The sequence below is a fragment of the Calypte anna genome, chromosome 2 (assembly GCF_003957555.1).
Source record: "Calypte anna isolate BGI_N300 chromosome 2, bCalAnn1_v1.p, whole genome shotgun sequence".
In the NCBI taxonomy this organism is placed as follows: domain Eukaryota; kingdom Metazoa; phylum Chordata; class Aves; order Apodiformes; family Trochilidae; genus Calypte; species Calypte anna.
The window spans coordinates 23096209-23115594 of NC_044245.1; the positions used below are offsets into that span (position 1 = coordinate 23096209).

The window sequence follows — 19386 nt, forward strand, 5'->3', positions numbered from 1 at the left end:
CACAACAGGATGGAAGAACTGAGTATATTTTCAAGGGGGCTGGGAAGTGATGTTTCATATTGGCATGTAGTAGACAGACAAGCTGTTGGCTGTTGAGTTGGCCTTTTGGAAAAAAAAAAATCTTACCACCTGTGGTGTTAATGGGTTATGCTAGCAGATCCCTTTAATGTATTTTCTCACATTTCTGGGGTGACTTTTAATTCTGTTGTTGCTCAGAATGCCTTGCAATATGCTTTAAGATCTGTAGTTTGGTTGGTGTCATGCATCTACACAGGTAATTGTGAATCTGTGGTTGGAAATTATGGGGGTGTTTTTAGAAGAAGTAAGGGGATAGAAATGACTATCTTACCTCAACTACAGCTCTTCTGAGCATCACTTTTGCATCACCTTGTCATTATCAGCTGTGGCTGTCAACTTTGTGAGGCTGAGACATTCCTTCAGTTCATCTTTTTTTTTTTTGTTTTAACAGATTTCCTGGTTTCACTGTTTAAAAAAAAAAACATACAGGGCTTACCATCTTTTGCTTAAAGGAAAATGTTTGTCTTTCAAAATACACATTATGAAGTCAAGCAATGTCCACAAGGTTTAAATAAGCACATGGTGCTGTAGAGAGTAAAATGGTAATAAAGATCTCCAATGTCAGTTAAAGGTAAATCTGTAAAGTTTGCATTCATCCAGATTTGCATTCAGTTGTATTCCAGGGTGAATAGAGCAATTATCCTGTGAGCCTGTTCTTTGGTTTTCTGTTTCCTCCTGACTGTTTGCACCTTAAATTAATACTGTTGATGAATGCTGAAAAAAAAAAGGAAAGAAACAAAAAAGTCAATTAAGTGACAGAGAACCAAGACAATACCCAGAGACCACAGAGCAAAGGCAGAAGGGGGACAGCGTTTCTGTTCCTTGTAAGCTGATAGAGCCTTTAGATGTGAGTTAAGATTGCTTAAACCATATTTTCAGATGATGTGATTGCCAAATGGATGACCAGCAGTGTTGGCACCAAAGTGCTTTGCTGTCAGTGGTACAGCGCCACTAGCAGTTTCTGTTACAATCTCTTTCATTTGATGTTGTCTGGGAAAAAAATTAACCTTCCCTTGAATTATCACTGGGTTTTGCTGCTGTAATGTCTGCCAGCATGATTCATCCCTTTATTGCTTTTTTTTCATGTTGGAAATTAGTTTACAAGTTACTTGAGGGAATCTTGTCATTTTGTAGTTTGCATGCTTAGCATATTTGTGCATGGGAAAAACAAAATTAATACAAATCTTTTAATAGGCATCAAAGAGGTCTAGCCAGAATTAAGGCTATTACCTGTCCTCAAAAATGTTTTTTACATATTCTAGATATTTTTGTATTCTAATTATGAACTAGAATAGTTCTTAAAAGTCTGATAGTTCATAATTAAATCCTTATTCTTTTCCCATACCGACTCCAGGTCATCCTCTTTTCAGTTATAGAACATCATGCCTTATTTTCACCGTGTTGTATTTTGTTTACTAAAATGTTTTGTAAAAATAAATATTTGCTAGCTTTCTACTGACACTACCTGTCTTTAACTTCTTATTCATTTCACAAAAGACAAATGCATGCCATGTTTGTTCCAGCATTATTTTCCAGCTGTAGGTGAAGAGATGTTTTGAGCCTCACCCACCCAGAAGAAGAAAATTGACATGATCCTTTAAAGGCTCCTGTCTCACTCCCTCTGCAAAATAGTAAAACGTATGCCACAAGACTGCTTTTTCTGCTGCCTGAAGTGTATGCTGACAAATCTGTCTGCTTTTTGTGCAGCAGTTTTGCTGGAGGAAATAGCCTACTGGGAAATACAGGAAAAGTAATTGTTCTTGAAAACATCATTTCTGTAGAATTCCTCTTTTGTAAGTAGAGGTTAAAGTATGCTGGTAGGCAACTGAGTTGCATATTAATGCAATTAAATGCTTTCCTAGGGTGCCTTTCTGTCTTCTGTGTACAAAAAAATTATTCATTGCTTAATATATGGTTAAGTGATTTCTTGTTGTATTGTTGTGTTGTTTCTCACTGACTCATTAGGGCATGAGTTTCAGTTGTTAATGTCACTCATTTAGACAGTGTAATGTTAATATCATAGGTATAATGTTTGTAGCAGAGCATCTTTACTACAGTTGCAGAGTCAGTCATTTGTAAGTATCCAGAATTGAGTTTATCTGTGAAAACTTAATTTGGTCCCTCTACTTGTACTGTTAATTCCCTAATTACACAACAGCTCTGTGTTCACTCCCACTGTGTGATCTCTGCCTGTGATGGATGATGAACGATTAATTTAGTTCTGTGTTCTTGATGGGTGGCTCTAGCTATATACACCTACTGTGTGTTATTAAAACACAGATGGTTTGGAGATTTTCTAGAACAGTTGTCACTGTACTCTCAGTACTTAAATATTTCTTCCTCAGCACCCCACTTGCTGAGATGACTTTCAAAGTAATTGCATAGAATTGGGTAATATCATGTGCAGTATTGCCTGGTATTGTGTAATAAAAGTGTACAGTCCACATGTACATTCCATCAGAAGTCCAGAAAATGGGGAACATGATCATAATATCAGTTTCAGTGACGTACTGATGCTTACCTAGGGGTAGAGGTAAGGGTTCAGATCTGATAGATCTTCTGACTTGATCCTGATGGACTTTTCAGCTTCTCTAATAAATGGGTAAGGTCCTTCTACTTATCTGGACAATAAAGCTGGGTGAGGGTCATACCTGTGCCTGTATAAAAATAAAATGTAGGCAGCCACTTATTATATCTGTGAAAAAAAAAAAGTGAAAGAGCTGGGAATAAGCACACAAGTTGATCACTGATGGATAGGTTAAGCTGTGAACTTAAAGGTTGTCAAAGTGCAAGGTAAATGCAAGATAGATATGAAGCAGCTGTGCACTGGAAGCTCATACTCTGGCTTATCTCATAGTAGTGACTTCAGGAATCTGTATCTTGGAGAAGCTGTGTTAGTGTTGTGGAAGGCACTATAATTGGAGTCCATCTTTGCTCTGAGCACTTGGCATGGCATTCTTCATTTTAATTTGTTTTGTAATTTCTAAGCATTTGAAAAAGCAAGTGGTAATCCATATTCCATTTTCCAGTGTTGCATATGTACTCTAGTGTTACATCATGTTTGCAAGCTCTCATATGGATGTGTCCTGCTTGAACTGAAATGCTAGCTGGTAGCTGTCATATGTTGCTTGTGCCTGTAGACTGAAATTGGAGAGGAATGAGGAAAACTGCCAGGCATTTTCATTGATTCCTGCTGAAAGCAGTGGGCTCGGAATCTGTGGGAATCTTTGGTTCTAATAGGGGCAGCTATATTCAGAGAATATGTGGTAGTGTCCGTAGGCTCTTGTCAGCTTCCCTCCTAGTGTGAGTGCTTGCCCACCCCCTGTGCTGCATCCTGTCCCTTTTCTGTCTTGTCTAAATGCACTCACTTTCCATTTCCTATGATTTTTCCATCTCTGAAGGCTAGCTGTACTCTGTTGTTTGTTTTTTTTTCTTCTTACCCCAGCCATCTTAGCTTCTACAGGGAATCACAGCCCCTCAAATCTCTGCTTTTCAGTATTCCTCCTTCCTTTCACATGCTGGTACTCAGTCTGACCCAGAGGAATGTCCTATGCTTCTAGCTTGAACAAATTTAGAGGATTTTTATGGCTATGGAAAAATATATATTCCTGTTTTAAAAGCCTCTGTATTTCCAGATTTTGATTTTAATGCCATGTGTGCATAAAAAAGTTATAGAAGGACTCTTGTTTTCATATGCTACCTACATCGTAGAGTTGTTTTCTTTGCAGGCTGACATATTTTTGGTTTTCACAGTTTTCTCCTCTTGAATTTTGAATTGGACTGTGAGGACAAGATGTGGCTGGCTGCTACAAGATATGAGTAGTGTATTATAGTCTTTTTCCATGAGAGTCTGTCCTTAATAGGATGATGTCTCATTATTTTTAAACCTCCATCCATATTTTTGTCTGTAGAGTATTGGGAACAATACACAAGGCATAAATGTGTACCATAATGAAAGAGACATTAATTTCATATGTCAGCAGTCTTCTCTATATCTGTTAGAATAATATAGTGTAGTGCTTTTCAGAGCTTATTTGATCAGTCTTTCGAATGTTTTGTTCAATTCAATAGGCAAAGAGGTTTCAGCAGGTCTGTGACTTGACTTTTGCTTAGGGGACTACAGCTGTAACCATAAGAACCTCTAAAGGTGCCTATGTGTAGTAACACACTCTTTTTCTGTGTTTCTTCTTTAATGAACACTACTCTTGCATGTTGGAGCAGCAAGTACAAATTTGAAAAATAAAAAAAATACATGGTTAAAATTTCAACGCACTTGTGTCAGCCTGAATTTTAGCCTGAGGAGGTACATGCAGTTCATGTGATCCATATAGTTATTTCCCCCAGCAGACTGATTTTGAAGGACTAGCAAATGCTTTCTTGCAAGGATGTGAGGCACTGTGCACTTACTTAATGCCTGACTGTCATTTTTTTTTTTGACTTAATGAAGACTAGAATAAGGGCTATTTGTTAAATCTGGAAGAGACTGTCATGAGGTTGGAATTGGCTGTAAAGAATGTCATTCAGCTAAGCCTATATAATTGCCCATTGGAATGATTCGATGCTTTTTCTCTTCTTTCTATAGCTCATGGATTCTTTTGAAATTTATTAAAAAACTTCCTCCTAGAAATCCTTTAAAGCTGAACAGTGACCTATATATCTTTATTATATTGTGTCCACTAAGATCAGGGTGGAAGCTGACCGATTCTCTGCATTTATAGGTGTGCAGCTCTAAAATCAATTACTTTGGATTACAAATAGTGATCACTCTGCAGAATATGTTCTGTGGTGAGAAGATGGGAAGCCTGGGGTCAGTGTGGTCTTACCTAGGATGTATGGTTTTCACTGGATTGAATTTTGTCATATTAGAGTTGTGGGAAAGCAAAGCTGTTTGCACACAGTAAATAATTTCAGATGGGTGAACTGGAAAATAGCAAAGAGTAGATATGGGGGCTGCATTTCTGAGGAGGAAATTTCTGCACATTTATTACTGCAGAACCAACATAGTGCTGGATTCCTGTCTGTGCTAGGACAGTAAATGGCATTTTGCACACAGGGTATGGGAAGTAGATGAGAAGCGTAAGGCACAGTGTGCTTTGAGGCCAGATTTTAAAAATTGCTGTAGGTGTGTAGGTGGAAATGTAAGTTGCTGGGATGGGAAGCAGAACTTCTGTAGTTTGTGTATCAATAAACCACATTTGAGTATGTTTTTTCAGAAGACACAATGAGGGGAAAAAAATCCCATGAATGTTTTCACTTTCATCTTTCACTAAAGATGCCTTTCCAAGAGAAGTCAGAGTGAAGAGACCAAACCCAGCTCTTCATGAGAGGAGGTGGCACTCTGTCAGAGAGCACGGTTGTGTCTGCAGAGTGTGACAAGCCATGTAGCTCACAGATAGGGTGTTTGGCTCTGAAGCACAACGAATTACTTGCTGTCACAAATTTCTGTTACTGACTAGAATATGCATGTTTTGGTGTCTCAGAAACTAAACAGGGCAGCAAAGGTGCACAGTTGCATTACAATATGAGATAGGTGCAAACTGCCATGATGTGCTGTCTTCCAGAATAAAACACTTCCAATGAGAGATGTCCTGCTAGGGCAACTGTGAGAAAGGGTGAACCCTGCATGAGAGGAAGAGCATGGGAAATGGCAAGCACTGGGGTATAGGAATAGCTGAAGGTACCTTAGCTACCATATATAAAACAAAGCAAGCATTTTCATAGCTCTGTTTTTTAGAAAAATGACAGCAATGCCTTTGCATTTAGTAGAAAATATAAAAGAGCAGCAGCAGCAGCAGTTGTACACCACAGTGCCTATGTACCATAGGAGACTGAGGTCTGCTATGGCTGAGTAAAACCTCTAGGTCGCTCAAATACAAGGAGAGTTTGGAAGTCATGGGTGATTATTCTGTCTGGAGCCACAGTGGATGTTTGTGATTTTACACAGTGAGAACAAGATGATAGTAAGGAATTGCAAGACTGAATCAGTTGTGGAAGGTGATTCGAAGACCGTAATGTAAGTTTAATGTACTTGCCATGTCCAAAAGTGCCATCTTTGCTTGTGCTGCTAGTGAAAATTCTTCCTGCATGTGGCCTGGGAGCTGACAGCAATGGTTACTTTTGTTGATTTTGACACGCAGCTGTGAATTGTTGGTTTATGGGCATGCTGGAATAGCCTGTTTCAAAACACTCCAAGTCTTCTACAGGTAAATCAAGACTGATCTAAAAGTCACAAGGGTATGTTGATGGAGTGTCAAGCTTGAGCTGATGTTGTAAACCCTGCAGGGAGCAAAGCACTGATTTACTGATGCTGCTCAGGTTTTGGGTAGGAGTTGGCTGCAGTCCATCTGGCTTGGATTGTTTGTGGAGTGAGCATACTTTGGAACCCAGCTCATCTGGGAACAGCAAAAAGCTCCTTGACCAAGACAAGCAGTAGGGCAGCTTGCCAAGAGCTCATAATAGATGAGAGCATCCCCTTGTTGGAGGGAAAGTGTGTGATGGTTATTCAAGCAAATACAATGTGTTTCCTTTAGGTATGCAAATATGGTTATTAGCCTTTGATGGAGAAGTGCTGAGCGTTGGTACTTTCAGTGGCTCAGGTCATGAACTTATGTACAAGTCATAGAAATTATCATCTTTGATGCTATTAATTATTGAAGTATGCTACCAGTTCCTCTGCCCCATTTTTTACTTCTAGAATTTTCTGTTAGAGAATGAGCAAACAAACACATATAATAATTTGTCCAAAGTGTTTTTTTAAAAAAGCATTTTAACATTATTTTCTGCTGTGTCTCAGAACTCTGGGGAAATGAATTAAATGTGCTGTGTCTATTTATCTTACATTTAAAACCAAGGGTAAAAGAAGAAGAGTGACAGCAGTTTTGAAGCAGCGTTATATAATTTTGTTTTAAAAATGAATGCTAAGGATACACTCAGTACTAGTTAGACCCACTTTTGTGAGTTGTTGCAGTCTTTTTCAACAGTATTTTAGTCCTTTTTTCTTGAAAGAAAACAACTCTATATGAAATCTGCAGGTGATAATCACTGGATGCAGATGGCGTTCTCTGGGAGAATTATTTTGTTCTAGAAGTAACACCAGGCACAGCAGCACCTGACTTCTTGCTGAGCTCCTGTAGCAGCTGCATTGGCAGCTTCAAAGGTGAAGTCAGACTTGTTTCGGGCTGATGCTGATAGATTCCCTGCACCCTTTTTCATTCTTTTGGATGTGAATTTCTGGGTTTTGTCTTTGAATTAGTGGAGTTCATCCAGAGTTCTATCCCCTTTGAGCAAAAAGTTGCTCAAAAGAGGAAGTGTATTGGTTGTTTGTTCTGAAAGGAGATGTTTCTGGAAAATAAAACCACACCGAGCACCATCAGTTCATATTTCATTTTGTTTTATATTATTCCATAGAGGAAGAAGCATCTTTCCTATTTCAGACAGCTTTTTTTTTCTCTTTTTATTTTATTTTTTTCCTTTTTTTTAAAGCAACAGAGCAGTTTTTACAGAGAGGCAATCTTACCAGTAAGGGTCCTTTAGTAGACATTACAGGGCAATTCCTTTAATTTCACCAGTTATGCATGGTTTCTCACAATATAAAATAATAGTGGAGTTGTTTTTATTTCCACAGTATAAAATTACTGCAATTAAGATGTTTTTGCTGCCTGTCCTTTATTATTTACTGTATTTCACTTGGAGTAATGAAAAACACAGAAATCTCACCCTACAGGTGATGTTTTGTAGCTCTTGTGATATATAGCAGATAGCGAATACTGAAGCTATAAAAGGGGAGAGCTGAATATTAGAGAAGATAAATAAGAGTGGGGTGGGGACTGAAAAGGAAAGACACTATTTGCAAAGACTTTTAAATAAGATGCTTTCAGTATACTTCTTGCACTTTATTGACCAATATACAGATTTTAGCAACAAAGTAATGGCCAGCTAGAGGAATTAAAGACCTGAGGTGGTGATCTGAACAGCAGAAGTTGACAGATCATAAATACTATTACAGTTCCACACAGGCTCTGCTAGGAGGCAGTTTTGTGTTCTCAGTCTCTCTGCATGTATGGTCATTTGACAAGGTCTGAGGGAAGAGCACGTAAAAGCTCAGTTACTGTAGGTCAACTCTTCTCAGGGTTCCTTCTTACCCTGAGTTCTCTCTTCTGCGGAAAAGTACTTGTTCAGAACAGTTCTATTATCTGCTGTTTTTATCCTTGCCTTTTTCAGTAGCAATTCTTCATTGTTATCCTTGTACAAGTATCTCTGCTTTTTACTCCAAGATTTTCTCCAAATTCTAAGGTGAGGATCCTATGAAAATTGTGCACAGCTCTCCCTTTGAGAAAAAAAAATTCTACTTAATCTGTGGAATGTTAGAAGTTACTGAAGGTCCACTGATCAAATATATTCAAAAAGGATTACTGTAACTGCAGTAGCTCATATACAGCCCAGTGGCACCATACTCAGAGCTCAGGAGAGATCCTTCTGTGCTGCCTCGCTGCATAACTTGTGTCATGGAGTGCAGACCAAAGCAAGGTCTTTTGGTACCTTTCTTTTCACCTCTTCAGTCAGGCTGAAGGGTTACCTCCTTCACAGGCATTGCTTGCAGGTCTGCAATCCTGTCATATCTGTGATACACTCTCTTTGAAGCTGCTGGCTGGTATTTTCCCCTTTGCTATCTCCCTTCTGCCTAGCGTGAACTCAGAAGTTTTGCTGCTGAGCATGTTTGCAGAGGAACACTGATTCAGCCAGATACCATATTGCTCTTGTGTTGCTACCTAGAGTGGTCAGCTTGTCATATTGATCTTTTAAAAACCAGTCTGAGAGATTATATGTATTTACCATAATTCAAAGCTATATGACCCCTGGAGTTACCTCAGTGTGATAGAGCACTCTCAGTAGGACAGCAAGGAGTAATACCATGGAAGCTCCCTAGATTCTATTTTGCACACTGGTGGAATGAGGTTTCATGACGTTCTTTGGCAAAATAAGAAGGATAATAGAAGAGAATTCCATGTTATTCAGGACAGAAATATGCCATTTATTTGCATATCCTTGTATCTGTTACTTACTTTGCTGTGGTGCCTGATAGTTCTGCTCAGAGGTATGCATGAGATGACAAGGCACCAGTGACAGAATGACTTGGCAGCATATGTTTCTAAAATATGCCATGTCTTGTGGAACATTAAATATGTACCACAGTTAAACATTAAATATATATTATAGTGTAAAAGCAACTTAATGAAGGAGATCACCTAAAAGTCTTTATTTGACAGCAGTCCAAAAATGTTAGTGCCATTAAAAAAAATATGGTGAGAAAATACCATGTATTTATTGTTAGAAGCTAATAAAAATGGTTCTGTGAAACCTGTGTTACATTTGAGAGGAGAATAGTTTCTTAAACCGTGTTTCTTACTTATAAAACATGTTGCATTTTGCTTAAAAAGTGTCTCGTGTTGGATAGGAAAGATGTTTTGGAAAGACACGCTTCACTTATATCTGAGGCAGAAATTATCTTTGAGTGTAGAAGCAAACTTTGTGTCTGAATGATCAGATGTGAGTGACTGGTTCACTTAGAGGAGGCTGTGTAAGGACAGCATCTCCAGACACAGCTCAGTTTTGCCTCAAGTGAGGTTGAGGTTGACCAACAAGGTGGAGAAAATAGCACTGAATGGGAAGACCCACTGACTGTGTGGAACTCGTGGACATAGAAGATAATGAAATAAAACTATTGGTTGTCAGGTTAGGAAACTCAGATATCAAAAAATTCATCCAAGTCACTAAAAGAGAAGCCAATCAAGATAAAATATTTGGATCCTTCTTTAAGATAACATGTATGCTTTGCTTTTCAGCTTCTCTTTTGAAAGGACTGAAACATGCTAACATTGTGCTGCTTCATGACATCATTCACACCAAGGAGACCTTGACACTTGTGTTTGAATATGTGGTAAGTAAAGTAACTAATGTTCTGGATGCTTTCTGGAGGGTATTGAATTTTATGGAAGAGCTCTCTTCACCACTGGTCATCTATGGATTGTGCAAAAAACCCCCCTTTACTTTCTTCAGTAGACTGGAGACTATAAAGAATGATGCTTTGTAGTGGAGTGGGATAAAAGTGAAAGGCTGGGATAGAACAGACTTGGAGATGCAGAAGTGGTTACTGGGGCTCTTGAAGGACCTTATCCTGTTCAGATGACTTTTCAAACTGGTTCCTTATTCTGCTTCCTAATTACAGCTTGTTAGAGATTTTTTTTTTTATTGATGTGATTGGGTAAATTTAAAATAGGTGAGAATAATTTAGGGAAGAATAACAGTACTGAAATGCTTAACAGATAGTTCCTTCATCAAATGCACGTAATAAGTTTAAAGGGCTTTTGTTGTAAGTGGCTTGTGCATAGTGTCTTTTTATGAGCAATTTTTTTTCTTTTTTTCTTTCTTTCTTTTTTTTTTTTTTTTTTTTTTTTTTTTTTTTTTTTTTTTTTGCTAAGACTAGTGTATTACCTACTAATTAAAACTTTAATTTGCATAGTACACTGTGTAATGGTCTAATTGCGTTCAGAGTGTTACTTTCCATAGTCTTGGACTTGGACTCCTAATTTATCTTTTTAGTTTTCTAAGAGAAACATATGGCATTTATGTCTAACTGCATCAGTTTTAGCTGTGGAATTATGCAATGTACAATCATAATTAACCTCTCCGTTTTCACAGATGGGTCCAAGAAAATGTAATTTAAAAGAAACAAATGAGTTTAGAGAAGGTTGGGTTTTCACCATACTGTCTGTTACTGTGTTGTAGTCAGTAAGACATTGCGTTTATTAAGTAGAGTGATTACTAGTTTTACTCACAGTACGTCCCTACTTAAGACTCAGTTTTACAAGACAGTGTATTTGGGATCTTGTCTGAATAAGGTGTTCATCTTGTGTTTATCCATAGAACTGCTGCAGTGTTGTAATATGGGTATTCAGCTACAGGAGCCCACAGAGGGGTTGCATGAAGTGTATTTTTTTATCTCAGGTGTAGGAACATTAATGACAATTTAATTCTTTTTCTTAACATTCATGATTCTTCCACTCCTGACTTGTACACTGAATTAACATAGGAAAAACCTTGATAGCTAATTTTATGTACCAGTGCAGACTTTTTTGCATAACTTTGCATAAACACCTTTTGCAGTCCCTCTTATCAGCCGCTTATTCATCCAAACTGGTTGAGAAATTAAAAATACAGAATATATTCCTCCCTAAAATAGATGTTTTGCCTATTATACTAATGTCAAATTTCTGTATTTTACCTCCAGCAGCAGCCTTCACAAACTCTAGCTCCCAGCTATGTTGTATATTGTGTTACTCTCCATGTATAGCCCAGACACAGACTAACTTCATGACTTTATCTTCTGGATTCACTTAGCTGTTTCTTTTCCAGCAGGATGCTGTTGGGATCAGCCCTGCTGGTTGTTGCATCTTTATATTCCTATGGTGTTTGGTAGCTATTGAAATAGTTTCAGGATCTCACTTAGTAGTGGTTTCTAGCAACTGATCCAAGTAGTAGTGCAGCAGTGGGCAGTCTCTCAAGGTGAAGTTCCAGAAGAGTAAAGATGCTTTGCTCTTTCCTGACAGCCTAAGGACTGTACTCTAATGACGCTGTAACTTGTGCCTGTGCCTTGAGATGACAGAATTTCTTAACAAGAAGTCTGTTTTCATTGCTGAGTAAGCTAAAGTTATGGGCTGATCAGGTAGCTACTGCCCTCTAATAGAGCGTTGAGCTTTAATGCTTTAATGCCCATGTAACCTGAATTGAATTCTTGTGAGTGTGCACGTTACCTTTTTTGAGTTGTGTGATAGGAATGGCCTTTTTTGTTCCTTTTGTGAAAGAGTTCTCATTCAGTGCATAACATTAATGAGCAGAGGCAGAAACTAAGGTTCCATAGTTAAATCTATAATATTTGGCTGGTTTGCTATGCAATCTAGCTGTGTAGTTGGTGTTACTGAGATGTAGATCTGTAATGTCTGTTTTTGTGTTGTTTTGTTTTGTTTTTTTAACACCTGTACATGGTTTAGCTCAATAATGAGAGTGATTTCTACTGAAATCAGTAGAAATACTCATGTGATTAAAATTACACAGTGGCATACATATTTGAATGACTGAGGCCTAACAAAACTAAGAACAGTTGACTTTGATTTATTTCATAAAGTGACATAATGGAACTGATATGCTATTGCCATTAATCATTACTGGCCATTTCAAACACAATAAAAACCATACGAGTGAGATAACATGATTAAATTAGGGATGAACAATTAGTGATCCAGGAGTTCTCAGAGAGTGAAAGCTTTGTCTTGCTGGGTTGGTGATGATCCCATTGGGAAATTAATACTGATTAAATGTTTGAGGTTATCAGAGGTGTTTGGTTTCAGTGCTGACCCTGAAAGAGTACAATAAAATCTAATTTCATGCAGCACCTTTCATTGCAAAATGCACTGCAGTAATAAGTTAAAAGCTGAAAGTAGAATATCCTCTGAAGGGAAACATGGCAGTGATTACATTCTCTGCGTATCTCAAATTAGGATTTTTTTTTTAATGGAAGTCTGTCAGATTGAAACATGACAGAGCTTTTTACCTTTAACCCTGGTGATCACCAGAAGCAAGGAAATTCAGTCTTTAAAAATTCTAACTGTTGAAGAATATAAGTTCATTCTCCAAATAAACATTTTGTGGTGAATGTGAAGTTGTGAATCTATGGAAGAAGAGATGGTGAGCTTGCTCCTTTTAATGGAAGAATTTAATTGAAAATAGTTTAGTATATACAGTACCTTGTTAGAAGGGCATAATTTCTTTGTATGCTTTTCTAGCTCTTAGATCAGCTATGCTTATTGTTGGTCATTCAAGCACACGAAAAAGGGACTTGAGAGCTCAATTTTGTCACTGGATGACTGAGAGTCATTGCTTGTTAACCGAGTTTTGAGGATGAAATTCTTGGAATCACCTCTACAAAACTGGAGGACTGATAGTCTGTCATGTATGAATGATAGCAAAAATGGTTTCTGTAGAGTTAACTGGGAAGTGCTAAATGAGATCTGGGAAAAAGCTGTGAAATTCTGACACATTTTGCCTATAGTATTTGAGACTGCCATGACTTCCGAAAGAAAAAGGTCAGTTCAGCTTTATAGTTCAATGGAGGAGTATGACTGTACAAGTAAGTTTTGTTCCCCACCTCTCCAGGCTGTTTAGGTCTTAGTTTATGAAACCTTATGTGTATGCCAGCTGTAGTGCAAATGCCACTGATATAGCCAATTTTGCCCAAGGAAATGATGAATTTTACAGGTGAGATCTCAGACATATTGAGAGTTCTTTGAAGATGAGTTCACATCTGTTAGTTCTAAAATTATCAGTAGCTGCTTCCATTTGGTTTCTTCACTTTTTTATTTAAAAGGAAGATGGCTGTATTTAGAAACACTAAATTGCTGAAAGGCAGTCCTAACCAATATATACTGCTACAGGCTTGATAGAATAATAATGAGAGTTTTAGTATTATGCGTAATTATGTACGTGTATTATTATCAATAAATGAACCAGCAACTTGTTCTATTCTTGGCATATAAAAGTGAGCTTGTATAGCAATAATTTACATTGTGTTTTCAATATTTATGAACTAGATTTAAAACAAGAACATTTATAATTGGAAGTATGAGTAATGAGTAATATTATTTTTGTTTCAACTGTGAAAAAGCTTCAGACTGATCTAATAGTGTAATTTAAAACTAAGCATTTTCAATTACCTTGCCTATTTTAATTTTTGTATATGTTTTTTCTTCATAAAAATTACTTTCCATTAAAGAAGAAAGTTTAATTTTCATTGCTTGATTACAGCAGCTAAAATAGGTTGTTATACAATGAGTTTGCTTAACAGAGTTCATCAATTACGTTTTCCTTCAATTTCCTGTAGGAAAAAATAGTTTCTCATTATAATGGTCATTGGAAACTGAGATATATATGTTTATCAGAATAAAGATTCACAGATCTGAAGTTTCAAAACCTGAAATTCTGAGTTTGTTTTGGGACATCTTGGAAAAGTATTATGCAAGGAAATTGTCAACACATTTCTTAAAAGGATCCAAATTTTTTTCAATTGAAAGTGTTGAATTTATTATAACTTTTGATAATTTGAATCAAGCAATATTATTGGTTTTCTGATTTTATTTACTTATTATGGAATGTGTTGAAACTAAATGTAGGATGGCATTGCTCATTTGTGAAAACAAACAAAGTCACGTGATTTTAGTGGATGAGAGAGCAGGGAAAATCAGTAGAGTCCCAGAGCTGCTTTTGAACTCTGATCACTAGGATTATTTAGCAGTGCTTAATACTTAGAGGAAATTAGGGAATCTGGCAAAAGAATAAAGAAAGAGCCTTCTGATTTTTGACTGAGAGTGAAAGTTATTAGGAGGCTGCATTACCTTATTTTGACATGAGAGTGAAAAGAAGGGAAATTTTCTTTCTGTCTGAGCTCAAGGTGCTTGTCCAGTGCATTGTAAGCAAGGACTGAAAGCTAGCAAAGGTTTGCAACAAACAGATGCCTCCTGCAACCCTCTTGACACCTCTGCTTGCTGTGAATCATCTTGCTGTTCTTTCTCTGACCGGGAAGGAGAGGAGCCACTGAGGGCTCCCAGCATGGGAGCAGCTGACTTTGGTGGTTTTCATTTGCCGTGACTGGAGAAGGAACCGTTCTCCTCTTGGTTTAACCCCTGCCTCGTGCCCCAGGCTTGCCCCAGTTGTGCTATTAAAGTTGCAGTTCAGAAGGCAACAGAACAAGGCTGAGAGGAAGCAAAGAAAAAGGAAAAAAATATACCATTGAGAAGAGGCAGTAAAGTAATACTGCTCTTGGGAAAACCTTGTTTTTCAGGTTGTGATGAGCAGATCAGAGGCAGGAGCTGCCTCTGTCCAAGTACCAGTTGGAAATACAAACAAAGTCAGCTTGGAGAGGCAGGGGTTCAGAAGAGAACTGCTTGGTGCTTTTCTGAGGTAAAGGCTGTGACACATATAGGGAACAGCAGGAAATAGAATGAAAAGTTGTATTTAATTAAAAATACACCTGCTAGGCTAAGGAGTTTACACAGGTCTACAGGGAGGAGGGAAGATGTTACTCAGTTTGCCTCGTCATGTCTTTGCAGGATCTCATAAAGGTTGTGTAGACTTTATACAGAGGGTGCATACTGATGAACAGATGTGTTAAAAATATTAAGATATTAAGAAGATTAATCGAGGTTTACAATGCAACAGATTAGGAGGTTGTGTGTATCTGAATGTCTCTATACAATTTACTAATATTTCTTATAACCTTACCAAATACTGTTTGGATTGGCACTGTGCATTGTACCACCTAATAGTTAGCATCTATTATTTAGTCTTCCTTTTATTAAGTATTAATAAGTGTATTCAGTGAAAGTACTTAAAAAGGACCAGAACAAACCCAAAACATAAAAATACATCCAGAGTTGAGCTGACAGATAGAACACTGGAAATCATATGAGATATTCTATCTACCGACAGATCTCAAATAGTTCTTTTCTGAATTGCAGATAAAAAATTCAAACATCATTGGAGTCCATCAAAAACACATACACATAGTAAGATGCCATTGGTAACACTACTCAATACAAGTCCACCACCTGAAATAGTAAATTTGTACACACAAGGGAAATGTGAATCAACTGGAGACCTGAGTGGGGAAAACACAAGAATGAGGAAACAGAATAAAGAAAAAGTCCGAGGAGGGCTGTTTAGAGTTGGGGGGAAAAAGGATGACATGGGAGTCTTTAGAATGGATTAGACAAAAATCAGCAGAATGGCATGTCATTGGTAGTAGATATAGATAAATTGATTTTTTTTCTTTTTGAGATAATTTCTATGTTTATTTTTTTGTATCTTTTATCTGTTAAATATGAATACGTGTAGTCTTTCAGTGAAGTTAATATGCTGTTACTTTCCTGTATCAGGAATTGGAGAAAAAATAGTTATGTAAGTTATATATTAATTTTAAAAAGTTTCTATTTTTAGTATTTATTTTTTAGTAATTGATTATTTATATGTTTTAGGTTTCTGGACAGCTCTAATAACTAATATTCTAGTGGCATTCCACATATTCCTTATCTTTTAATTTCAGTAATAAACTGGCATTATCTAAGTCCCTCTGAGGTGAAAGTATCTCAGCATGCACTAGGGAATGTCCAATCTAATTAAGCTTTTTTATCAGGCTCTTTAATAATGAGGGTTACAATTGCTGTTTAATTCCTCTTAAAATGAGAACCTCTGATTTATTCAGTGCAGGTTGAAAAACCCAAACAAAACAAAACACCAACACAAAAAATGCTTCTTTGGAGAGGTATGACTGCCATACTTCTAAATTATAAATATTTTTTTTCCTTTCTGAAGCAGCAATATGCAGCTTTGTACTAATCTTATCATACTGATAACAAATTTGTTTATGAAATCTCTAAAAACAGAAACTGGGGATGAGCAATTATGGCAAAATAATAATAAATAATAAATAATAATTATCATCATCCTGGACTCAGAATTAAGAGATCAGTAATTGAAGGTATCTTTATTATATGTTTGTAGTTTTATTATATAAAAAGATAATTAAGAATAGTGAATGAGAGAAATCAAAAATCAAGCTTGAATAATGAAGAGAGCTAACACTTGAAAAGTAAAAAGGCCTTTTCATTTTTTCTTGTTTTGCTACTTTGAGTAAATCCATGGAAGCATCATTTTTCTTCTGTATGCCTTGCAGTCTGAACTGCATTTTTCCCTATAAAATTTTTATTATTCTTGTGATCATGCATGGACAGTTAGGATTAGGAAGCATGGCAAAAAAGTCACTCAGCCAGTGTGAAGAGAGGTCTACCATAGGATGCTGAAGCTTTAGAAAAAACGTTTGCACTACTTTTTTCCTGCCCTGACGATGGCCTTTATTTTTGTAGCCCATCACACCACCACAGCAAAGGGTCTTGTGCCTGCTATCTTATGTAGATACGTCTGTACCATCCGTGGCCATCACTGTGCCACTGTTACTGCGGATGCTTAATGTAGTATGTCTGTATGTTGATTATCAGCCTCCCTGCCACGGATGTGTTCTGCCTGTGTGGTCCAGGAGTCATTCCTCCCACTATGAGGTATCTGCTGTGCTCTAATGAAAATTTTTGTGTCTGCAAAATTTACTTTTTTTTTGGTATATGTGGATATAATTGTCAGTGCTGTGGAAAGCTAATGACTTAACAAAATTTAGAACAAGTACACAAGCACATCTGTGTGGGTGCATGTATTACAAATTACTCAGCTTGTGAAAATGGTTCTAGCCCTGTTGACTCTGGGGACTGGAAGTCCATCACAGTTTACACAAGCTTGTGGTATACTGCTAGGTTTTCGATCACACTGAAAAGGAATTGCTACTGATTTTGAGATGCCATTCTTTTGCTAAAATAATCTCACTCTATTGTTTACTGCGTCTTCAACATGATTTACTACAAAAACAAGGCTGATGTGGTGGTTAAGGTGCCCAGAGAATAAGAAAGAGTACAAACTGGCATCTTTAGAAAGCTGGATTTTTTTGGAGAACTCTTTAATTCAGTCAGTAATTCTTTCTGTAGCAGTGTGTGTCTCACTCATCAGTCACAAACCAGATTGTTCTCAGTGAAATGAATGCAGCCATTGTGTCAATAAATAAATATACATTTTCTAGTAGCAACCAAAACTCAAGAACTTTACATTCCCTTTTCTCTCTGGGATTTTCAGGTAGGTTTGTGTCTGTATTATGTATTTCCTCACCACCTAACCTTTTTTTCTATATAGTACTGTTCATATGTTTCGAAGTATATTTTAATTCGTTGACAGTGAGAGAAATCCAAGGCACTAGAAACATCTGTTAGCGAAAATGTTTTCGTTAAAGGTGTCTTGTGGGGTGGTTTTTTTCTTTCTTGAATCCCTAATATATATCTTTCCCCTGCTGCTCAGCCCAGCTGGTGCTGTTGCCTTCTGCTAGTTGCTTGAGTATCACCCTTAGGTAGCTTTTAGGATTTTTTTTTGTTAGCATGGCTAACACCATAGAAATACTTGAAAGTGAGAGTCTATGACACTTTTAAAAATAACAGCAACATGAAATCAGTTGAAGCGATGGTGCAGTAATCTGTAGAGTGCTTAGGTTGGAGGATCCATGCCATTTAAATAGAATTAACTTTTCTTTGTTCTCCTGTCACTTCAGATATTCCTACTGCCTCTGCTTTTATTGGTAAATTATATTATCGGTTTAAGAATTTGTTGGTGACAAAAGGGAAAGTATTTTAGTCAGTAAAACTGCTAGGGCATAAATAATTTGTGCTCTCCTTTGAACAGAGAAGAATGGCTCACAACAGCCTCGCTGCCTCAGTGGAGCAGCACAATCTGTCTGCTGCTTGATGGCATCGCCGGCAGCCAAATACTCCCTTTTTTGTTTTAATGGAAGGGTTCTTTCACATTGCTGGTTTTACATGATGGGAATGCGGTTGGAAATGCTTCCTGCTCCATTCACAAGCCCCAGGCTCTCTGTGCATTTCAGCTTCAAAAATGACAGCTGAAACCAATTAGGCAGAATTATGGGACAGCTAAGTCACATGGAGATTTATCATGACTGAGGAAGAGGAGGGAGAAAGAATGTATTGCATAGGAAGTAGAAGTGACTAATTTAATTAGAAGAGAATGACAGTCACGTTATTATTATGGAAAAGGGCTGGCAAAGTAGAGCTCATTTTATGTCACCGTCCATGCCTTTGAAAGAAGACATCCTGCCCTTTGTCTGAACACATTTGTGTCTGGTAGCACAGCCTTTGATTTCTGAGCAAGATAGTTGAGCAAAATAGTTGATGTTAAAGCTAAGTGCCGAGGATCTGAGGACATTTTTAGCTTGTGGTTTATGTATCTGTTCATAATTAGAATTCCTTATTCAAGGGGAGAAGGGAGGAGTCTGAACCAGCATCATCTGTCTCATTTTTTTCTGTTTGCATACTCTCTCTTCCAGAAGTAGGATACAATGTATATAAACCTTGGTTCATCTGAGTAAATATCAGCCTGGATTCTTCTCCCTTCAGCAGATGCTTATATACAGTATGCTCAGAAACATAAACATGCGTGTGTCTACTAACATAAACCAGAATCTTGCTGAATGGAAATGACCTTCACACACTGAAACACTGCCACAAACCTAACACAGAACCCCAATTCATTTCTTCATGTGAGCCTGGAGACAGTGTTTCATAAGGTGAATGAAACATTTAGTGGTATTGTCAT

At 37.3% G+C, this 19386-nt stretch overlaps 1 protein-coding gene across 1 annotated transcript in view; it reads left to right on the top strand.

The window, feature by feature from the left end:
• The window catches only part of CDK14 (cyclin dependent kinase 14), a 311039-nt gene that overhangs the window by 120107 nt on the left and 171546 nt on the right, over positions 1 to 19386 (top strand). Inside the window, exon 6 of the mRNA XM_008494133.2 lies at positions 9921 to 10015. Within this exon, the coding sequence (XP_008492355.1) occupies positions 9921 to 10015 (95 nt within the window). The remainder of the gene's footprint in view (positions 1 to 9920; positions 10016 to 19386) is intronic.